The sequence below is a fragment of the Talpa europaea genome (assembly GCF_964194135.1).
Source record: "Talpa europaea genome assembly, chromosome: 4".
Lineage (NCBI taxonomy): Eukaryota > Metazoa > Chordata > Mammalia > Eulipotyphla > Talpidae > Talpa > Talpa europaea.
The window spans coordinates 31,248,585-31,263,854 of NC_140070.1; the positions used below are offsets into that span (position 1 = coordinate 31,248,585).

General features: G+C 49.8%; 1 protein-coding gene across 3 annotated transcripts in view; it reads left to right on the plus strand.

Annotated features, from left to right (window-relative positions):
- Window positions 1-1,094: 1,094 nt before the first annotated feature.
- Window positions 1,095-15,270, plus strand: part of ANK1 (ankyrin 1) — a gene marked incomplete at both ends in the record, with an annotated part of 212,277 nt that continues 198,101 nt past the window's right edge. For all 3 annotated transcript variants that reach the window (XM_084231770.1, XM_084231771.1, XM_084231769.1), the window contains one exon: window positions 1,095-1,217. In XM_084231770.1, coding sequence (XP_084087896.1) covers window positions 1,095-1,217 — 123 coding nt within the window. The remainder of the gene's footprint in view (window positions 1,218-15,270) is intronic.

A 15,270-nucleotide genomic window follows, 5' to 3' on the forward strand; every position in this document is an offset into this window, starting at 1 on the left:
GAGATCTTGGGTGCAGAGACCTAGTTCCACCCGCGTCAAAAGAGAACTAAAAGGAAAACTGCTCACTTCATCTTGGCCACATTTTCCATCTATAATTGGTAAATATGCAAATGATAGGCCCACATGGTCTGAACGGGGCAAACCGAGCTCTAAGCCAGCGACGTGGGGACAGCGGCTCTTCCCCAGAGAGGGTGGCCCCGCGCGCCCTCGGCGGGACGGTGCGGAGACCAGGAGGCGGCGCGCCCCGGCCCCGCAGCGGCGGCCGCCCGGGGGCGCCCCGAGGCCCGGCCCCCGCCCCCATCCCGGTCGCGCGGGCCGAGCCTCCGCGCCCCGCGATGCTGTCGCTTCCAGCGCCGCGCGGGTCCGCGGGGTCGCCTCTGCACCGAGCCCGGTGCGCGCCGCAGCCTGCCCGCGCTGCCCCGGCGCGGCGCCGCCTCCCGCAGCCGCGCTCCCCGCGGGTGCCCGGCAGCTCCTGACCGCGCGGCCGGCTTTGTTCCCCGCCACCCGACGGCGCGGGGGCCCGCGCGCCCGGCGGCAGCGGCTCACTGCAGCGGCGGAAACCCGGCCGGCCGCTCGCCTGCGCGCCGGGGCTCGCCATGCACCAGCGCGGGTGCCGAGCGCGCCGAGCCTCGCCGGGACGGCCGCGGCCCCAGCCCGCCGGCGGCCCCCGCGCCCTCCTGCGCTAACTGCCGGGGTCCGCCTCCGGCCCGGCCCGGCCCGGCGCCGCTCGCCGCAGTACGAGCCGCCTCCCCGCCCCCGCCCCCCGCGCGCCGCCGCCGCAGGAGAGGGAGGAGGGCCGGAGAGAGGGAGGCGGCGGGCCGAGCCCAGAGCCGGGGCCGGGCGCCGGCGAGCGAGCTCCGGCCGCGGCGGGAGGCGGCATCCGGGGCCGCCGGGCAGGCTCCGCGCTTCTCGCCCTCCGCGCGCCTCGAGCCGCCTCCCCCGCGGGCCCGGCCGCACCGAGCCCGCGGCGCGGAAAGAAGCTCCCCCTCCGAGGGGGCAGAGACTCCTTTTTTTCTTTCTGGGGAGGGTGTCACCACCTGGACAGCCAAGCGTGAGGGGTCCGGGAGGCGGGGACCGGAGCACCGTGACCCGCCATGGCTCAAGCGGCTAAACAGCTGAAGAAAATAAAAGACAACGAGGCGCAGGCCCTCCAGGAGAAGGAGAGGGAGGAATCCAACAGGAAGAGGAGGAACCGCTCCCGTGAGCGAAAGAGAAAGGTAAGGGGGGCACCGCGGAGACAGCCCGGCAGCCGGGCGCCCTGGAGGTGGTTGCTAGGGGAAGGGGCTCGGCAGATCCCGGAGGGAGGTGGGGGCGCAGGAGGGAGCCCGGTTCCCGCGGAGTTGATGGTGCCGGAGAGTGGAGGGCGCGCGGCGGGAGAGGACAAGCGAGGGGGCTTCGGTGCGGCCGCGAAGAGGACAGGGCAGGAAGCTGGAAGGGCAGAGCGGGCGGCCAGGAGGCTGAGGGCGAGCAGGACCTGGCCTGCCCGCGGCCCGGGGAGCCCTTTCAGCACCTCGGACAGATCCCGGCAGGCTCGCCGGGCTCGCGGGAACTTTTCTGGTCCCGTGGGGTGGTGGGCTGCCTGGCTCTGCTCGCCGCCCCTCCTGGCTTTCCAGAGAATCTGGTTTGGGTAAATGCGGCTCCTTGCCTGGCGCCTCCCGCGGTGACCCACTCTCCGGAGCTGGGGAACATCGTTCCCAGGCTCTGAGCGAGTAGGGCTCCTGTCCTTCACCGACCCTTTTCAAGTCTAGGAAGTGCTTTTTCCTAACCTTCTGGGTGTAGCCGCAGAAAGGCATGCCCCCCAGGCATGTGGCACCATCTGCTGATCGGGGTTTTCAAGAGGACGAGCAGATACCCCGGGAGGGAAAGTTCCTTGGGCAACCAGACGTTAGCGAGGTCCAGTCTGGCCGAATGGCCTGGTCAGAGAACAGGTCTGCCCTTAGTGGAGGAGTGAGAGCAAGATAGCCTGCCTCCCTCCCCACTCCCCCCAGTGACCCAGACCCCTTTAGGGCAACTGTTGCTGTGTTTAGCACTTCCATTCTGGGTGTGGGGCCTTCCTTCGCCTGACTCAAAGCACCTTTAGAAACACTTCTGGTTAGAAATGTGTTTTAATTCCAAACACCTTTGATTGTGAAAGGAGGGTGGCAGTTAATTTGGCAGAGGGCTCCATCTGAGAGGTGTTTTAGAACCACCACCCCAATAACCACCCCCCCATCTCTCCCTCCCCCCCATCCCCCCAGGGCAGGAGAACATGGATGTAATTCTGGGAATTGGAGATAGGGCAGAGCTCAGTTTCAGGAGAGCCATTTTAATCTGAGAAATTGACATGGTCTGCAAGCAACCTCACCAGGGAGCGGGGTTCCTTAGGGTTGCAGGGCCAGACATTGGTTATAGTTGAGAAAGATTTTTTTTTTCCCCTAAAATTATCTCTGGGCGAGAAGTTTGGCACTGTGGCTGACAGTGGAGTGTGGGGACAGGCTGCCATGGGTCACACTCTGCTTCCCAGTTGGTCAGCAGGACCAACATCTAGTCTCCTCCCAGAGAGGGGCCAGAGGGCCAGAGATGTGCTCTGATTTTAACGAGAGTAATGACACGCTCTAGGCTTTCCTATACCCCTACAAAAGATGGCCCCTCCTCCCTCAAGGGATTACCATTTTGTGTGTAAATAGTAGTTTCACAAGGCAACACCCCTTCAGCAGGACCGAAAAAGAGGCCTTCCCCAAACTGATGGTGAATCAGAGTTTGGGTTGGTGCCACTTTGAGAGGGAATCTCATAGGGCTCTTCTGCTGGGGTCTGAAATACCAGACCCCATCCTGTGAGTCAGGCAGGGGGTAGTCTGGTGATATCTGAGGTGTTCACCCACTTTCTTGGCATGCATATAAACTTGTTGTTAGGAAGGAGTGCTCTTTATTTCCGTTCCTCTCCATTGCTTGCAAAGCCACGCAGAGCCTTTCCTGAACTGCTCACTCAATGTTTTTATCCCACTTCTTGCTCTTAAGCTTCTCCCTTGACTCTCCTGATACCATAAATAATTTTACTGAACAATAGTGAAAACAAAAGTCTCCCTTTTTCTCTTTTTTAGTTTCTTTTCATTCTCTTTAAGATAACTCTGATTCCTGACTATATGTAGTACACACAGAGAGAAATGGCAATTTCAACATTCTTTTTACTTCTTTGGTCTTAATCTTTACATTCTTAGTAAACTTTAATTCTGTTTTTAATGCTAGATGACAACATATACCCTTCCCCCCAAGTTGTGTTATTTTGTCTTACTAGCTGGTTACAGCATACTGCGTCAGCAAGCGTTCAAAAATCTTCCATACTGATTTTCTTTATTTTTTGCAGTATCTTGGGTGTGATGATTGATACAACAATAAGAAAAAAGTGATGGTAATGAAGGGTGAAAAAAGTGAAGGGTAACTCTTAGAACTGATTCCTTGGGTGGGGGAATTTGATATGGGGTGAGGTGGGGGTACATCATTTGCATTTCATAATGGTTGTGCGTTCTCTTAGCCTTTGGCCTTGAGAGCCATTTCAGAGAATAGACCTAACATTTATTGCAAAATCCAAAATCATAGAAGGTAGAAGGCCCAGAGGGAGAGGTGAGCAAGGCAGGGCAATGCAGAAGGAATACAAGAAAGCAGAAGAAGCTCACACAGAGGCTGATGAAGCAGATGCCTAGGGGGCTTATTGGCAGATTCATGTCAGATGAAGTCAAACTAGTACCCATTTTCCACAAATAAAGTGATTTTTTCAAGGCAAAGTATATAAAAACCAAGCAGCTGAGGACTTTACAGTTGGCAAGCACAGACTACAGAGAGGCACCGTCCTTATATCAGCATGAAGAAAGAACTTCTTCATGCAGGCAAATAAACATTTCATTCCAGTGAACTGGTAATTGAGGCGAATGTGTAGCTGAGCCAAGGGCATTCTGAATTTGCTAAAATGAAAGGTGCTTGTGCCATGGGTAACCTACTTAATGGGACTGACTGAGCAGAACTGCATCCCTCCCCGTTTGTAGAAATAATCGCAGTTGTAACTTCAACGGTGGTTGCAGTTTTTACAGTTGATGATATTGTGTGGGAAGGCGCTTGCTAAGGGGTGCTGTGCACCGGGGGATGGAGGCTGATGTTGTGACGCACTGACTGACACAGATAGAAACCACCTCGACACAGGGAATTGAGCTAAAACTCGGGAGCTCTAAAAATGCCTGCATTCTCCTGGTGCTTCATTCAGTTTTCTGTTTGTATAGCATACAGCCTCATCAGATGTTTGCTGTTAGAGCTGCAGCTTAAAAAAAAAACAAAAACCCAACAACCCAGTATTTATGACATTTACTGATAAGTCCACTCCTTCTGAAGGTTGAGAGGAAAATAAATTGCAAAGCATGTGTAAAGTAGGAATTGCATTCAGAACGACAGCTTTCTAGCGCGGGGGAAGTCCTGGGCATGAGGATGTGTGTGCTTTTTATGTTAGCCAGAGCTTGCGGTTCGGAGAGAACAGGGAGGTTGGAGAGAAAGTGAGACAGGATGGATGAGAAGGAAGGACAAAATTAAAGAAAGGGGAAGAAGAGATGAAGGGGTGAGGGAGATAGGGAGGGAAGAGGGCTAGCATCTCAGCCAAACTTTAAGGGGTTACTCTGGGTCCACTACCTGCAATACCTGAAAGCACCCTCGGATGGTGTTTATGGAGCTCACTCCCTGTTCTTTGTTTTGTCCACCTACTTCATCCTGTGATGCTGGCAAAGGAAACGATCATGTCCCTTTGGGAGCCATGAACCCAATACCTAGTTCAGGTCCTGACACACAATGGGAATACAATAAATGGGTGTGGAAAGAGTGGATTCAGATATTAATCTCTGCTTGCCTAGTTGTCTTGGTCATAGACACTTGCTTAGGTGAACAATATATTCTTTAATTCATTGTCTGTGGGGGCATCTGAAGAAAGCCTAATATTTCTTTCTTTTCTAATAATTTGCAAAGTAATAGAGATTTGTGGAAGCATCTAATTTTTTTGGTGCAGTGAATTCTACCACTGAACATGTCATCAGTTGCTTGTAGGGTCCCTGCTGCACTAAATGTCAAGTGGTTTTAGCCATTTGGAACAACAACAGTGTTTGCACAGGGCCCCAAGGAGCCAAGCAGAGGAGGATGCAGAATGGAAAACTGCAAGCCTAGGAGTGGACAGTGGCCTTCCTGTTTTGCTGTACAGACAGGACCACTGTCTTTCCAGGCTCTGCAGCTCCCGGAAGACCCTCAGCCTGCCCCTCACAGCTGGACTGCAGAGATGTCTTCTGATGATTCAGTGATTGGAATCACAGGGAAGATTTGGGAGGATGTGATGATGCTGGGGTGGTCATGGCCAGCCAGGGATTTCCAGCAGGAAGGAGGGTGGAGTGGGGGAGGAGGATGTGAAGCATGAACATCATGTAGGCCCAGGACTCCTATTTGTAAGAAGCCTCAGATGTAAACTTTTGCTATTATCGCAAAATGGGTTTGAGAAAAAAAAAAAAATGGGTTTGCGAAATAATGGACAGGATCAAAAGAGAATGATGTTAATTACATAGTTTGAAATCTAGATCCTCTGGTTAAACCTTGTATATGTTGTAGTATGAATTGATATTTGTACCTAGCATCTCTGGCTTTTGCATAGCATAATCACGTCGTATTGCAATCTCATTACTAAAAGTAAAGCCTATAAAAGATACCACACCTTTGATAAAATTCTGCTTTGGAATCTTTTCTTATTTTAGTATTTTGGGAGCCTCAAAAATGGAAGTGACCCTGCTTCTCTCCAACTTGGGAGGCACTGGTGGTGGCTGAAGCTGGGGGATTTTCCTGACCTGCTCTATATGGGTCTTCCATCCAGCTCTCCCAACCACAGCAGGGGAGTGCCAGAGGGACTGTTCCCCAATCCCTTCTTTCCCCCATAGACCAGGGGAGGAAGAACTTGTGGGCAAAGCTGTTACACCTTCAGCAGTGTCCCTCACTGAAGGGTCTGCGCATCCTTTGCTCCTCACAGCCTTGCTCAAAGGGGGCGGGGCAACAGCAGAAATTCAGAGCCTGAGGCTAGTGAGCTCCCTGTGAAGCCTCCAGCAGCACCTTTCTCTTCCCTTGCTCACCCCAGCAGAGTGCTTCCTTTCCACTTCTGTTTGAATCTTCTCAATATGGCAATGCTTAAAAAAAAAAGCACCTTGCTCTAAGACCTCATCCCCCTTCCAATAAAAATGAGCAAGCATTAGTGAATGATTCCTTTTCCAGGCACTCATATGTTAGCTCATTCCCCTGTTTCGCCTCCAAAAGGCCTCCATAGAGGCGGGTCCATCCATCACCCATACCTTCCTCCTTCAAATTCAAAGCCCATCACTCTCTTCTTAAAGAAACTTTTACTGAAAGGCCCTTCCACCCTGTCTCCATCACTCTTTTCCTGCATTCTGTGTTACTTTGTCCTTTGTGCTGGTGTGTGTATGTGTGTATGTGCGTGTGTCGATCTGTGTGCATGTGTGTGTGACATATCCCTTGTGCTTTTTTATCCCTTCTACTAAATTGTGAACTCCTTGAGGTTAAAGCTTGAGTCTGTACATAACAACCCAATAAATATTTCTGATTTGAGTTGACTCAGAAGCCATACATTGAGCTGGTTCAGATATTTTTCTTGGTCTTTCTATTTGATTTTGGAAGAGTTGTCTCTATAGAATTGGAACCAAGTAAATCTATTTTTCTCCCTGAATTTTCTGACTAAAGCAAAAATCTGTTGTCATCAATATTTCGTTTTTGAAAAAGGTAAAAAAGCCTTTTTGGGTTCGTGTCCATCTCTGGTTCTCAAAAAACAGCTCAAATGTCTACTTCTTCCAGGGCACTAGGCCAGAGTCAGAGCCTGGACTGTAGTATCAGCTCTTGTGCTTACCAGCTATATGGACATAAGTAAGCCTCTGAATTTCTCAGAGCCTCAGTTTGCTCACCTGTGAAAAGGGATGAGAATCAAGTGAGAGTAAGCCTTGTAAATTTTAAAAACTCTCATGTGTTAAAGAGTATAGTCAATAACATAGCAATGATTAACTAAATGATTTTCTTTACTAAATCCAATGCCAAAGTTCACGCCTGACCTTCCAGGGGTTCTGTGACATTTTGACGTCACAGAATGTGCTGGGAAGGCTAGCACATTATTCTTTCAGTGCTGGTAAAATTAGAAAAGGATATTTTAAATTTAAATTTATTTCATTTCAGGAAAGAAATGAAGTTCCTGTTTTGACAAGATTTATTATCACAGACCTTTTTGGTTTTCTACATGGGTCCAGTCTGTCACTTTGAGATGGGCTGTTAAAGACCTACATGCGATTGTAGCAGCCTATCACGAGGGGAACATAAAAGTGGGCCCGAAATTCCACGTAAATACCATCACCGCTAGGGGCTCGGCTTCCCGCTCCAAGCTGTGAAGGGTATCATGGTGAGGGGACCTATAGTATGTGGGCAGGGCCTCCCCGGTGGCGCAGCGGTTGAGCGCTGGGTTGTGAAGCTGCCCGCGGTCTCTGCGGCGACGGTTCGATCCCCGGCTGCTCCCCGGCCACCAGAGGAGGGTCCCACATGGCGCGCAGACCTCTCCTGCCGCCCGCTGCTCCCCTCAGCAGTGTACTTCGGTCCTTCTGCCTGCTCTGCTCCCCGCTCTGGCTCTGGTGAATTCTCTCACCCTCCCGCGCTTCTGACTGTACCCAGTTCATGTATAAACAAGCAAACAAACAAACAAATAAATAAATAAAACATGCCTCTATTAAAAAAAAAAATATATATATAGTATGTGGGCAGAGCCCCCTGGGAGACTGCATCTTCCCAGGCCAGCTTCGCACACCCTCCAAGGAAACTTGCATTTCGGAATTGATACCTAAAACAAGGTAGATTTAATGTACAGCGATTTATTTTAAAAACGCACAAACAACTGTTCTCATTTGCTTTTAGTGAGACTGGCTGCTTCTCCTCAAAGATCTCTCCATGGTTTTGCTAATGTTATAATACATTTCCAGCTTCCAATAATATATTTTTATCCACTTCAGGGCACCACTGACAATGATAGCTGCTGAAAAGTTTTCTTTATTTATCAGGGGAGGGGCCTATAGATATTGGGAGCCTCAGGCCTTACAGACATTTTCTCGTGGGGTCCTCCAATAGGGTGGTGATCATAGGGGGGGCCCCAAGTCTTCCTGGCTCTGAAGTTGGCTTACAGCTGCTGTGCTAGGTGCTGTCTCAGGAATGCATTGTATCTGAGGATGTTTAAAAGCTGTATTAAGCGCTCAGGAACTTGCTAGGTGAAGAAGACATAAGGCAGAGAGTGGAAGAAAGTGATCTGGACTTAGAACAAAGGTGCTTCCTCTAGATTCTCGTTGGAAAGTGGATGTCCAAAGTCTCCTCTGACGATGGGAGGAGCGGCCCAGCTGATGGTAAGGACCCTGTTCAGATCCTGGCCTAAGAGAAGAGGCTAAAAGAAAGAGCAGCTGAGAACTGAGTCTTGGGGTGACCTGCTGTGGCTCATCTGCCTCGCACAGGTGATTTCCCTTTACTTTCTGCCCTGGAGATTTCTCTACTCACTGTATAGTTCACATCTACTCCGTATCATTTACTAATGGGATTATACATGTAATTAGAGTCATAACATTTCTGTCATTATCTTCTATTCTCTCCTACTGTCTGCAACTTTTGCTTTCACATGGATGCATAGAGGAATCCCTGGACCTCTGAGGTCCCATGCCTTTTTGTGATGCGCTTGCCAGCGGCCTGATTTGGTTTTGGCATGTTAGGGATGGTGGGCAGACCCAGCCCTTGATGGGAGTTCTCCTGTTTATTCCTTCATCCCTCTGCTTTAATTTCCTGACCTGAAGAAGTCAAGTGAGCTCAGCAGTTTGCAAGTGCCCACGGAGAGCAGTTTATTTGGGAGAAAACCGGCATGGGAGATCAGAAGGCACAGAAGAGCATGAAAGCAGAACTGGGCGATTTGGGGTGGAATGAGAGGGAGCATTGCAAGAAAGGGGAAGGAGATGCTTCTTTCTGGATCACACAACCATGACCCTTAAAGCCAATTCTGAGATTGAAGGGGAAGCCCCAGGCACTCAAGGTGAGACAGGCAGGCAGAGGGGGAAGGAAAATGTTCCCAGTGCCCCTCAACATTGTTCATATCAGAACCATCTTGGAAGAGAGGAAGAGTTACAGAAAAACCTGTCCCGCCTCTCAGCAGCAGAGTCTGATGCTGGAATGGGTGCATCCAGCCACCTGCACAGCTCTGCTCAGGTAAAGATTACCTACACCCAACTGGGTAGGGTGGGGGCTCTGTTCTAGCAGAATGACAGGAACAGGTGATGGAATGTGACAGAGCTAAGGGAGAATCAAACCAGGAGGTGAAGGTGAGAGGTGAGGGAGTAGAGAATTTCTTTCCTTATTATTTATTCTATATCTAGCTCCCAAAAGAAGTGAGCAAGTAAGAGTTGACTTACACAGTCATCAGTCCAGTGGGAGAAGTGAGCGTGGCCAGCCAGGCCCCACGGCTGAACCTGGAGTAGAGACTGAGTTCATGGACTATTAGGGGTCCACCTGATGAGTGTGTGTGGGGTTCGAGTGACGATTCAGCTGAGGCAAGACCCCATGTGGGGATGAATATGTGGGGTGCAGAGGAGGAGGCGATCCAGACACTGCGGGTTCATCAGGAGCAAAGAGAACATATGAGAGAGGGCAGGATGAGCGGGAGGGGGGCCTGCAATGGGGGAACAGGCGAGGCTCTAGGGGCCCATAGGCACAAGTGGGAAATGTTACTGTGCTTTCGGTGTGGAAATGGGGTGGGTGGGTGACTGTGGTTAAGAAGCTTCTCAAGTGCTGAGGGATAATGCAGTTAGGAGTAGGCCTGCACAGGGATGGCGAGTGGGGATAGAGAGCATGTGACACACTGGAGACACATTTGGGTGGTAAAGAAAGTTGGCTTTTGTGCATAAGAAAGTGGAAACGGTACTGGTCAGGGATGATTGTGTAGATTCCGTTTTGACATATGTTGACATATTTACACATATGTGTCAGTATGTGAGTGTGTATGATTGTCAGCACATGCGAATTCTACACATGTCAACAGGGACTCATTTCTGACTTGGGGTTTGGGAAGTTGGCTGGTGACCTCTTTTAGGAAGGAGGGAGGACAGGGTAGGATTAAAATGATGAGTTCTTATTGGACGGAATGGTAGCTTCCCGGGCCTCTCCGTGGACATAGGGAGAGCGCTCATTTACAAACCCAGAGCCCTGGGGTGGCAGGGGAGGTTCTTAAATGTCATGGAATTTGCCAGGCTGTGGTGGGAAGGAGAGGCAGTCGGTTTAAGTCAGGAAAACCCTGGAGTAAAGCCATTCAGAGTGATTGCTTTAAATATGTCATCTGCATGTGACAAAGCCACAGAGCCTTGCAGGAACTAAAGGCATCAGGCTGGTGGAAGCTCCTGGCTGCGGCAAAAGCAAACACCAGGGCTTGACGTGGAGGGAGAGAGGCAGGACAAACCAACTCTTAAGGAAGTGACTTTGGTGCCTCACCCATGTGTTGAAAGGCTATGCATTCATTAAAAACCATGTTGAAAAGAATATGTTTTTAAGAATATGTTTCTAACAAAAAAAGTAGGAATAAGCTTAAGCTGTAATGTAATTAAATAATGTAATGTAATGTAATTAAAAGAAAGGACAAGGGAGAGGATGCTCCACTTGTCAAAGTGGTGGCCAGCCCTTCTCTGCCTGTGTGTTTTCTGGAGATGAAAGCCACGATTTATAGATGACGTCACTCCCCAATAAAGAATCCAAGGTGATGTGGACTAGAGCCAAGTAGGTAATGGAATGTTCTGGCTCAGAGTGGAGCTGGAGCGTGGTCCTGAAAGTCTGGGCAGTTGGGTCTTGGCAAATAAAGTTGTCCAATGTAAACCAACTTGAAAATGTGTTGTGTTGGGTCTAATATGCCACACTACAGCCAGAGTCCAACAATACAAATCCGACCACAACGCATCTTCCTTTAAAGCCTTAGTGACTTTCTCCCCTTAGAATGTAGTCCAAGCTTGTTGCCTGGCTTTCTAGCCCCCTATACAGCCTGTGGCTGTCCTTCTTACCTCTTTCTTTCATGTATGGGGCACTCAGCCTCACTCCGAACTTCCAGTGTCATGCACACATATGCTCTCTCTTGCCTTTATATCCTCTTGTCTGCGGAATCTTTGGTTTCTGACTCCTCTGTTAGAATTCAGTTTGAACATTGCCTCCCAAGTCCTAGATGAGGGTAGGCCACCACCTTGTATGCGTAAGGTGACCAGAACATTACAGGGACATCCATGCCCAGAGGCCATCTTTGGGTGTTGATGAAGAGATGTGGGCTTTGGAATTAGATGGAGTGGGATGTCCTGGGTTGGTGTCCTGGCTCAGACCTTTGCTAGTTGGATAACTTTGGGTAACTTGCTTCATCACTGTCCGTGAGTCTGAGTTTTGCCACTGTAAGGTGAAGAGAATAATATCTACTGTGCAACCACATAGGAGTGCTGGAAGGGCTGAATAGCTGATATGTGTAAAACACCACAAGTATGGTAAGTAAATGCCTAGTTCAATCCCTCAGTTCCCACTCATGCCCATCGCTCACCCCAGATCAATCAATGTAAGTCCACAAGGTGAGCTTCCGTGGACTGTGGACACGGGGTGAGTGGAGAGGAGCAGCGCATATCTGCATCCAGAATGCTGCATGGATCAATACATGACGACTTTTTAAAAATGTGACAATCGGAGTTTTCCTCTTAAACATACATGACTTAAAAGGGAAAAGTCTGATCTCACCTTGAGTATAAATACACTGAGTTCCTTTGTAGAGATGGACATCAAGGTTGTATCCCAAGGTTGGTAGTACTCATCTGGTATTGCTGCCAATTTTTGAAATGAATTAGGAAGACTTTGGAAAAATGTGAATCTGATTCCAAACTCCAATTAAAGTGAAAAATCAGAAACAGCCCAAGTCAGAAACACTTTACAGTCTGAAATGTTGTGGAGTTGTATTAAATTTATGGAGACAGTAGATTCGCTTTGGTGCTGAGATTTGGCAAATTCATTTTAAGGCCTCTTGAAAGAGCTGCTTTGGTCTCTGTCGCCTGGCAATGAGCAGGCTGCTCTGTTGATCTGAGGTTGTGTGGTGCTACTGGGCAGGGCAAGCCCTTCCACAGCTCATCCTGCCTTGGGATGCCTTGGGGAGGACCCAGTGGGTGACGAATTCAGTCTGAGAGATTCTTAGATTTAGGACAGATCTACACACAATGGAAGAGACCCAGGGCCCATCTCTGGTGCTGTGTGATGTCCCGGGAGTGTGACTGGAGTCGTCCGGCAGGTGTGCCTCACTTTCTGCTTCAAGCAGAGCAAATGACAGTCCAACAGGCTATCTTTTTTTGGTTGTTGTTTAACCTGGTTTTCTTGCTTATCACTGTGACATGGTCTTTGACTTCCTTCTTGAACAGATCTGCATTTGAAGGACATCTTGGACAATAGGCGGTATGGTTGAATTTTAGCACATGTTGGTATTGTCCCACATACAACAGAACTCATGTTCCATTTGAAGGGCAGATGGAAAAAAAAATTCTTTAAAAAAAAATCTATATTGAGCTAACGTTGCATTATAACACAATGTATCAGGCATGCCTCATTGCAAACCAGTTTCCGCACATACAACTTAAATTCACCTCTAAACGTCCAGTTCCATCTTTCACCATACAATTGACCCCATGAAGCTGGACCAAGGTAAAAGCTACACCATCATTAGATTCTTCAGGAAGAACTTTGAAGAACCTTTCCAGAGACTTCGCTGCTCTCCACTCTGCTGGCATGCCCTCTGCCCTTGCCTTAGCTTCATTCCGGCAGTAGCTGCCCGTGGGTTTGCCTTTCATCCAGTCTATTTTGCAGCTAGACACACAGTTTTTGGGATGCATTCGATTGTTCTCACTTCCCTTCATAAATGCCTCCAGTTACTTCCCGTTGCCTTTAGGAGAAAGGCAAGCTCTTTCCCAAGGCTTACGAGGCCATTAATGATCTGCCCACCCTCCCTCTCCTCCCACCCCCCCCAGAGCTCCTGGGTTTGTGGTGTCCCCTGAGCCTGTGCCCGGGATACTCTAGAAGTGGTGTCTGCACTGAGGGAGGTTACAGGGGCTGTGTCCACGGTCCCTTGCCTTTCGGTTACCGCGTGTGGACCCAGGGAGTTTTTGTTTTTGTTTTGTTTTGTTTTAATGCTGCTAACTCTTTTAGTTGTTCCTAGGACGACTCAGTCAGGAAATGAAACCAAATGTGTTACCTTTCTTCTCTCAATTAATGGAGACTGAGTATGACCTAGATCACATATCTTTCCTCCCTATCACCCTCAGACTTGTGAGCATGAACTGTGTGTTGCTGTGGGTGGAAAGAACAGTTCCAGGAGGTCAAGAGGTCAGGGGTGAGTCCTCTTTCTCCCTTTTCTTGTGTAGCTTTGCCAGCTTCTCTAGGCTGCAGTTTCTTAAAGAAAGTGATAGGCTTAGAGGCTTCTAGGAGCACTTGGGGGCACCTGAAATTCTGTGATGATGTGAATTTATAAGGCAGGGGAAAATGGTTCCCAGATGCCAGCTAGCTCATCCTGAGCTAAGGAGTCTAGAAGGGAGACCTGATGGACGAGGCTGTGCTGGGCTGTGGTCCAGCTCTGTGGATGCAGATGCAGGGCGTAAGGATGTTGGCAGACGTGTGGAAGACCACTTAGTGCAGGCTTCTGCCTTAGCTGCTTGGTACTGTTTCCTCTTCCAGATCATTTCCACAGTGCTGACACTACTGCGGGCAGATCAAGGAGAGGAAGGCAGGCTGACGAAGGGCGCCGGGCACGAGGCTGTTGGAAGATCCCTGTGCTGGTGGCTTACAATAGATCTTTGGATGTGTGTTTTTGGAGAGCTGTGTAATCAGGCGCCTCTGGGACTCTGTGAACCTCTTGCTGAGACCCACAGGGCTCCTCTTTCTACATTTGTAACAAAGAATAACCTCTGTGGGGCAGAGAGTACCTGCTGCAGGTGAGCAGAGGACACAGGAAGCAGAGTGCCTTCTATTTTCAGTGCAAGGTGACTGGGTCTGTCACACGCTGAGCTGTTTTCAAGGTCATGAGCAAAGCAGGCACCCTCCCATGGAGCCTGGGAGAGCTCAGGAGGGACTCCAGTGGGGGAGGGGGCTCAGCTGCCCTCACTGCCGCATTTTCCTGGAAAGCAGACTCAGGCAAACCCACAGCCCAAGAAGAGGCAACATGCTGCAGGATACATGGTGCAGTTCGTCAGACAATCCTGGCTCTTTGGAGACTTGTCTTTTAGAGAGGAATTGCACATTTTTGGAAAATCCCAGCTTCTTACTTGCTGAGTTTCCAAGGAGTCGGTGTTTTCAGGAGAGGTCAACACTGTAGCCTCAAAGGAGTTTCTTCTCTGATTTTGGTCTCTTTTGCAATGGCCCTGTCCCCCACCCTGCGTTGCAGTGCTCACTGGTTTTAATGGAAGCCCCGTGTGCTGAAAGCCCATAACAGTTTCTCCAATGGCTGTTCAGCTTGGGCTGGGAGAGCGGAGAGACTGTCCCACAAAGGCAGCGGTCAGATCTGGCTGTAGTTGAGCTTGAACCCCCTGTAGTGGACGACCAATCTCTGGGGGGAATGAATGTGGATATTCCTGCATCAGAAAGCCCTGGAGTGGTGGAGGCAGTGCCATGTGGACAGTGCCCATCCTCCCGCGAGGCTGGATTGATCCCAGCCCAGCGAGTATCTTATTTCATAGTCCTCCTAGCAGCCCTGCAGAGAGCAGGTACCAGGTTTCCAGTCCATGTGGGAGGAAAGTAAGGCTCAGGAAAATCAAGTCCATTTCACAACACAAGTAAGTGCCCAGGCCGGGGCTGAACCTTGGACAGTCTCTAAAGTCCTTTTTTTTTTTTTTCTTTTTTTTTAATGACAAGCAGACACTAATAACACCTAGCAGCTGTAGGGTGTTGTGGATAGAAATTTGTGTTGTTTTCTGTTTTCCTGTCTATCAGCTGCCTACCCAGCCAGCAGCAGGAAAGCAGTGAGGCCCAGCCGTCAGTGGCTGATGGGGAGAGGGGAAGACAAGGACTCCTGACTACACGCTAACTCACGCCCACTTAGTCTGAGGGGCAGGAGAACAGCCTCTTACCAGGGGAACCTTGGAGGACTCAGGAAAGCTAAATAATTTGCCCAACGTCAAACATGACGGTCAGAGCCTGGGTTCACACAGCTCCCTGATT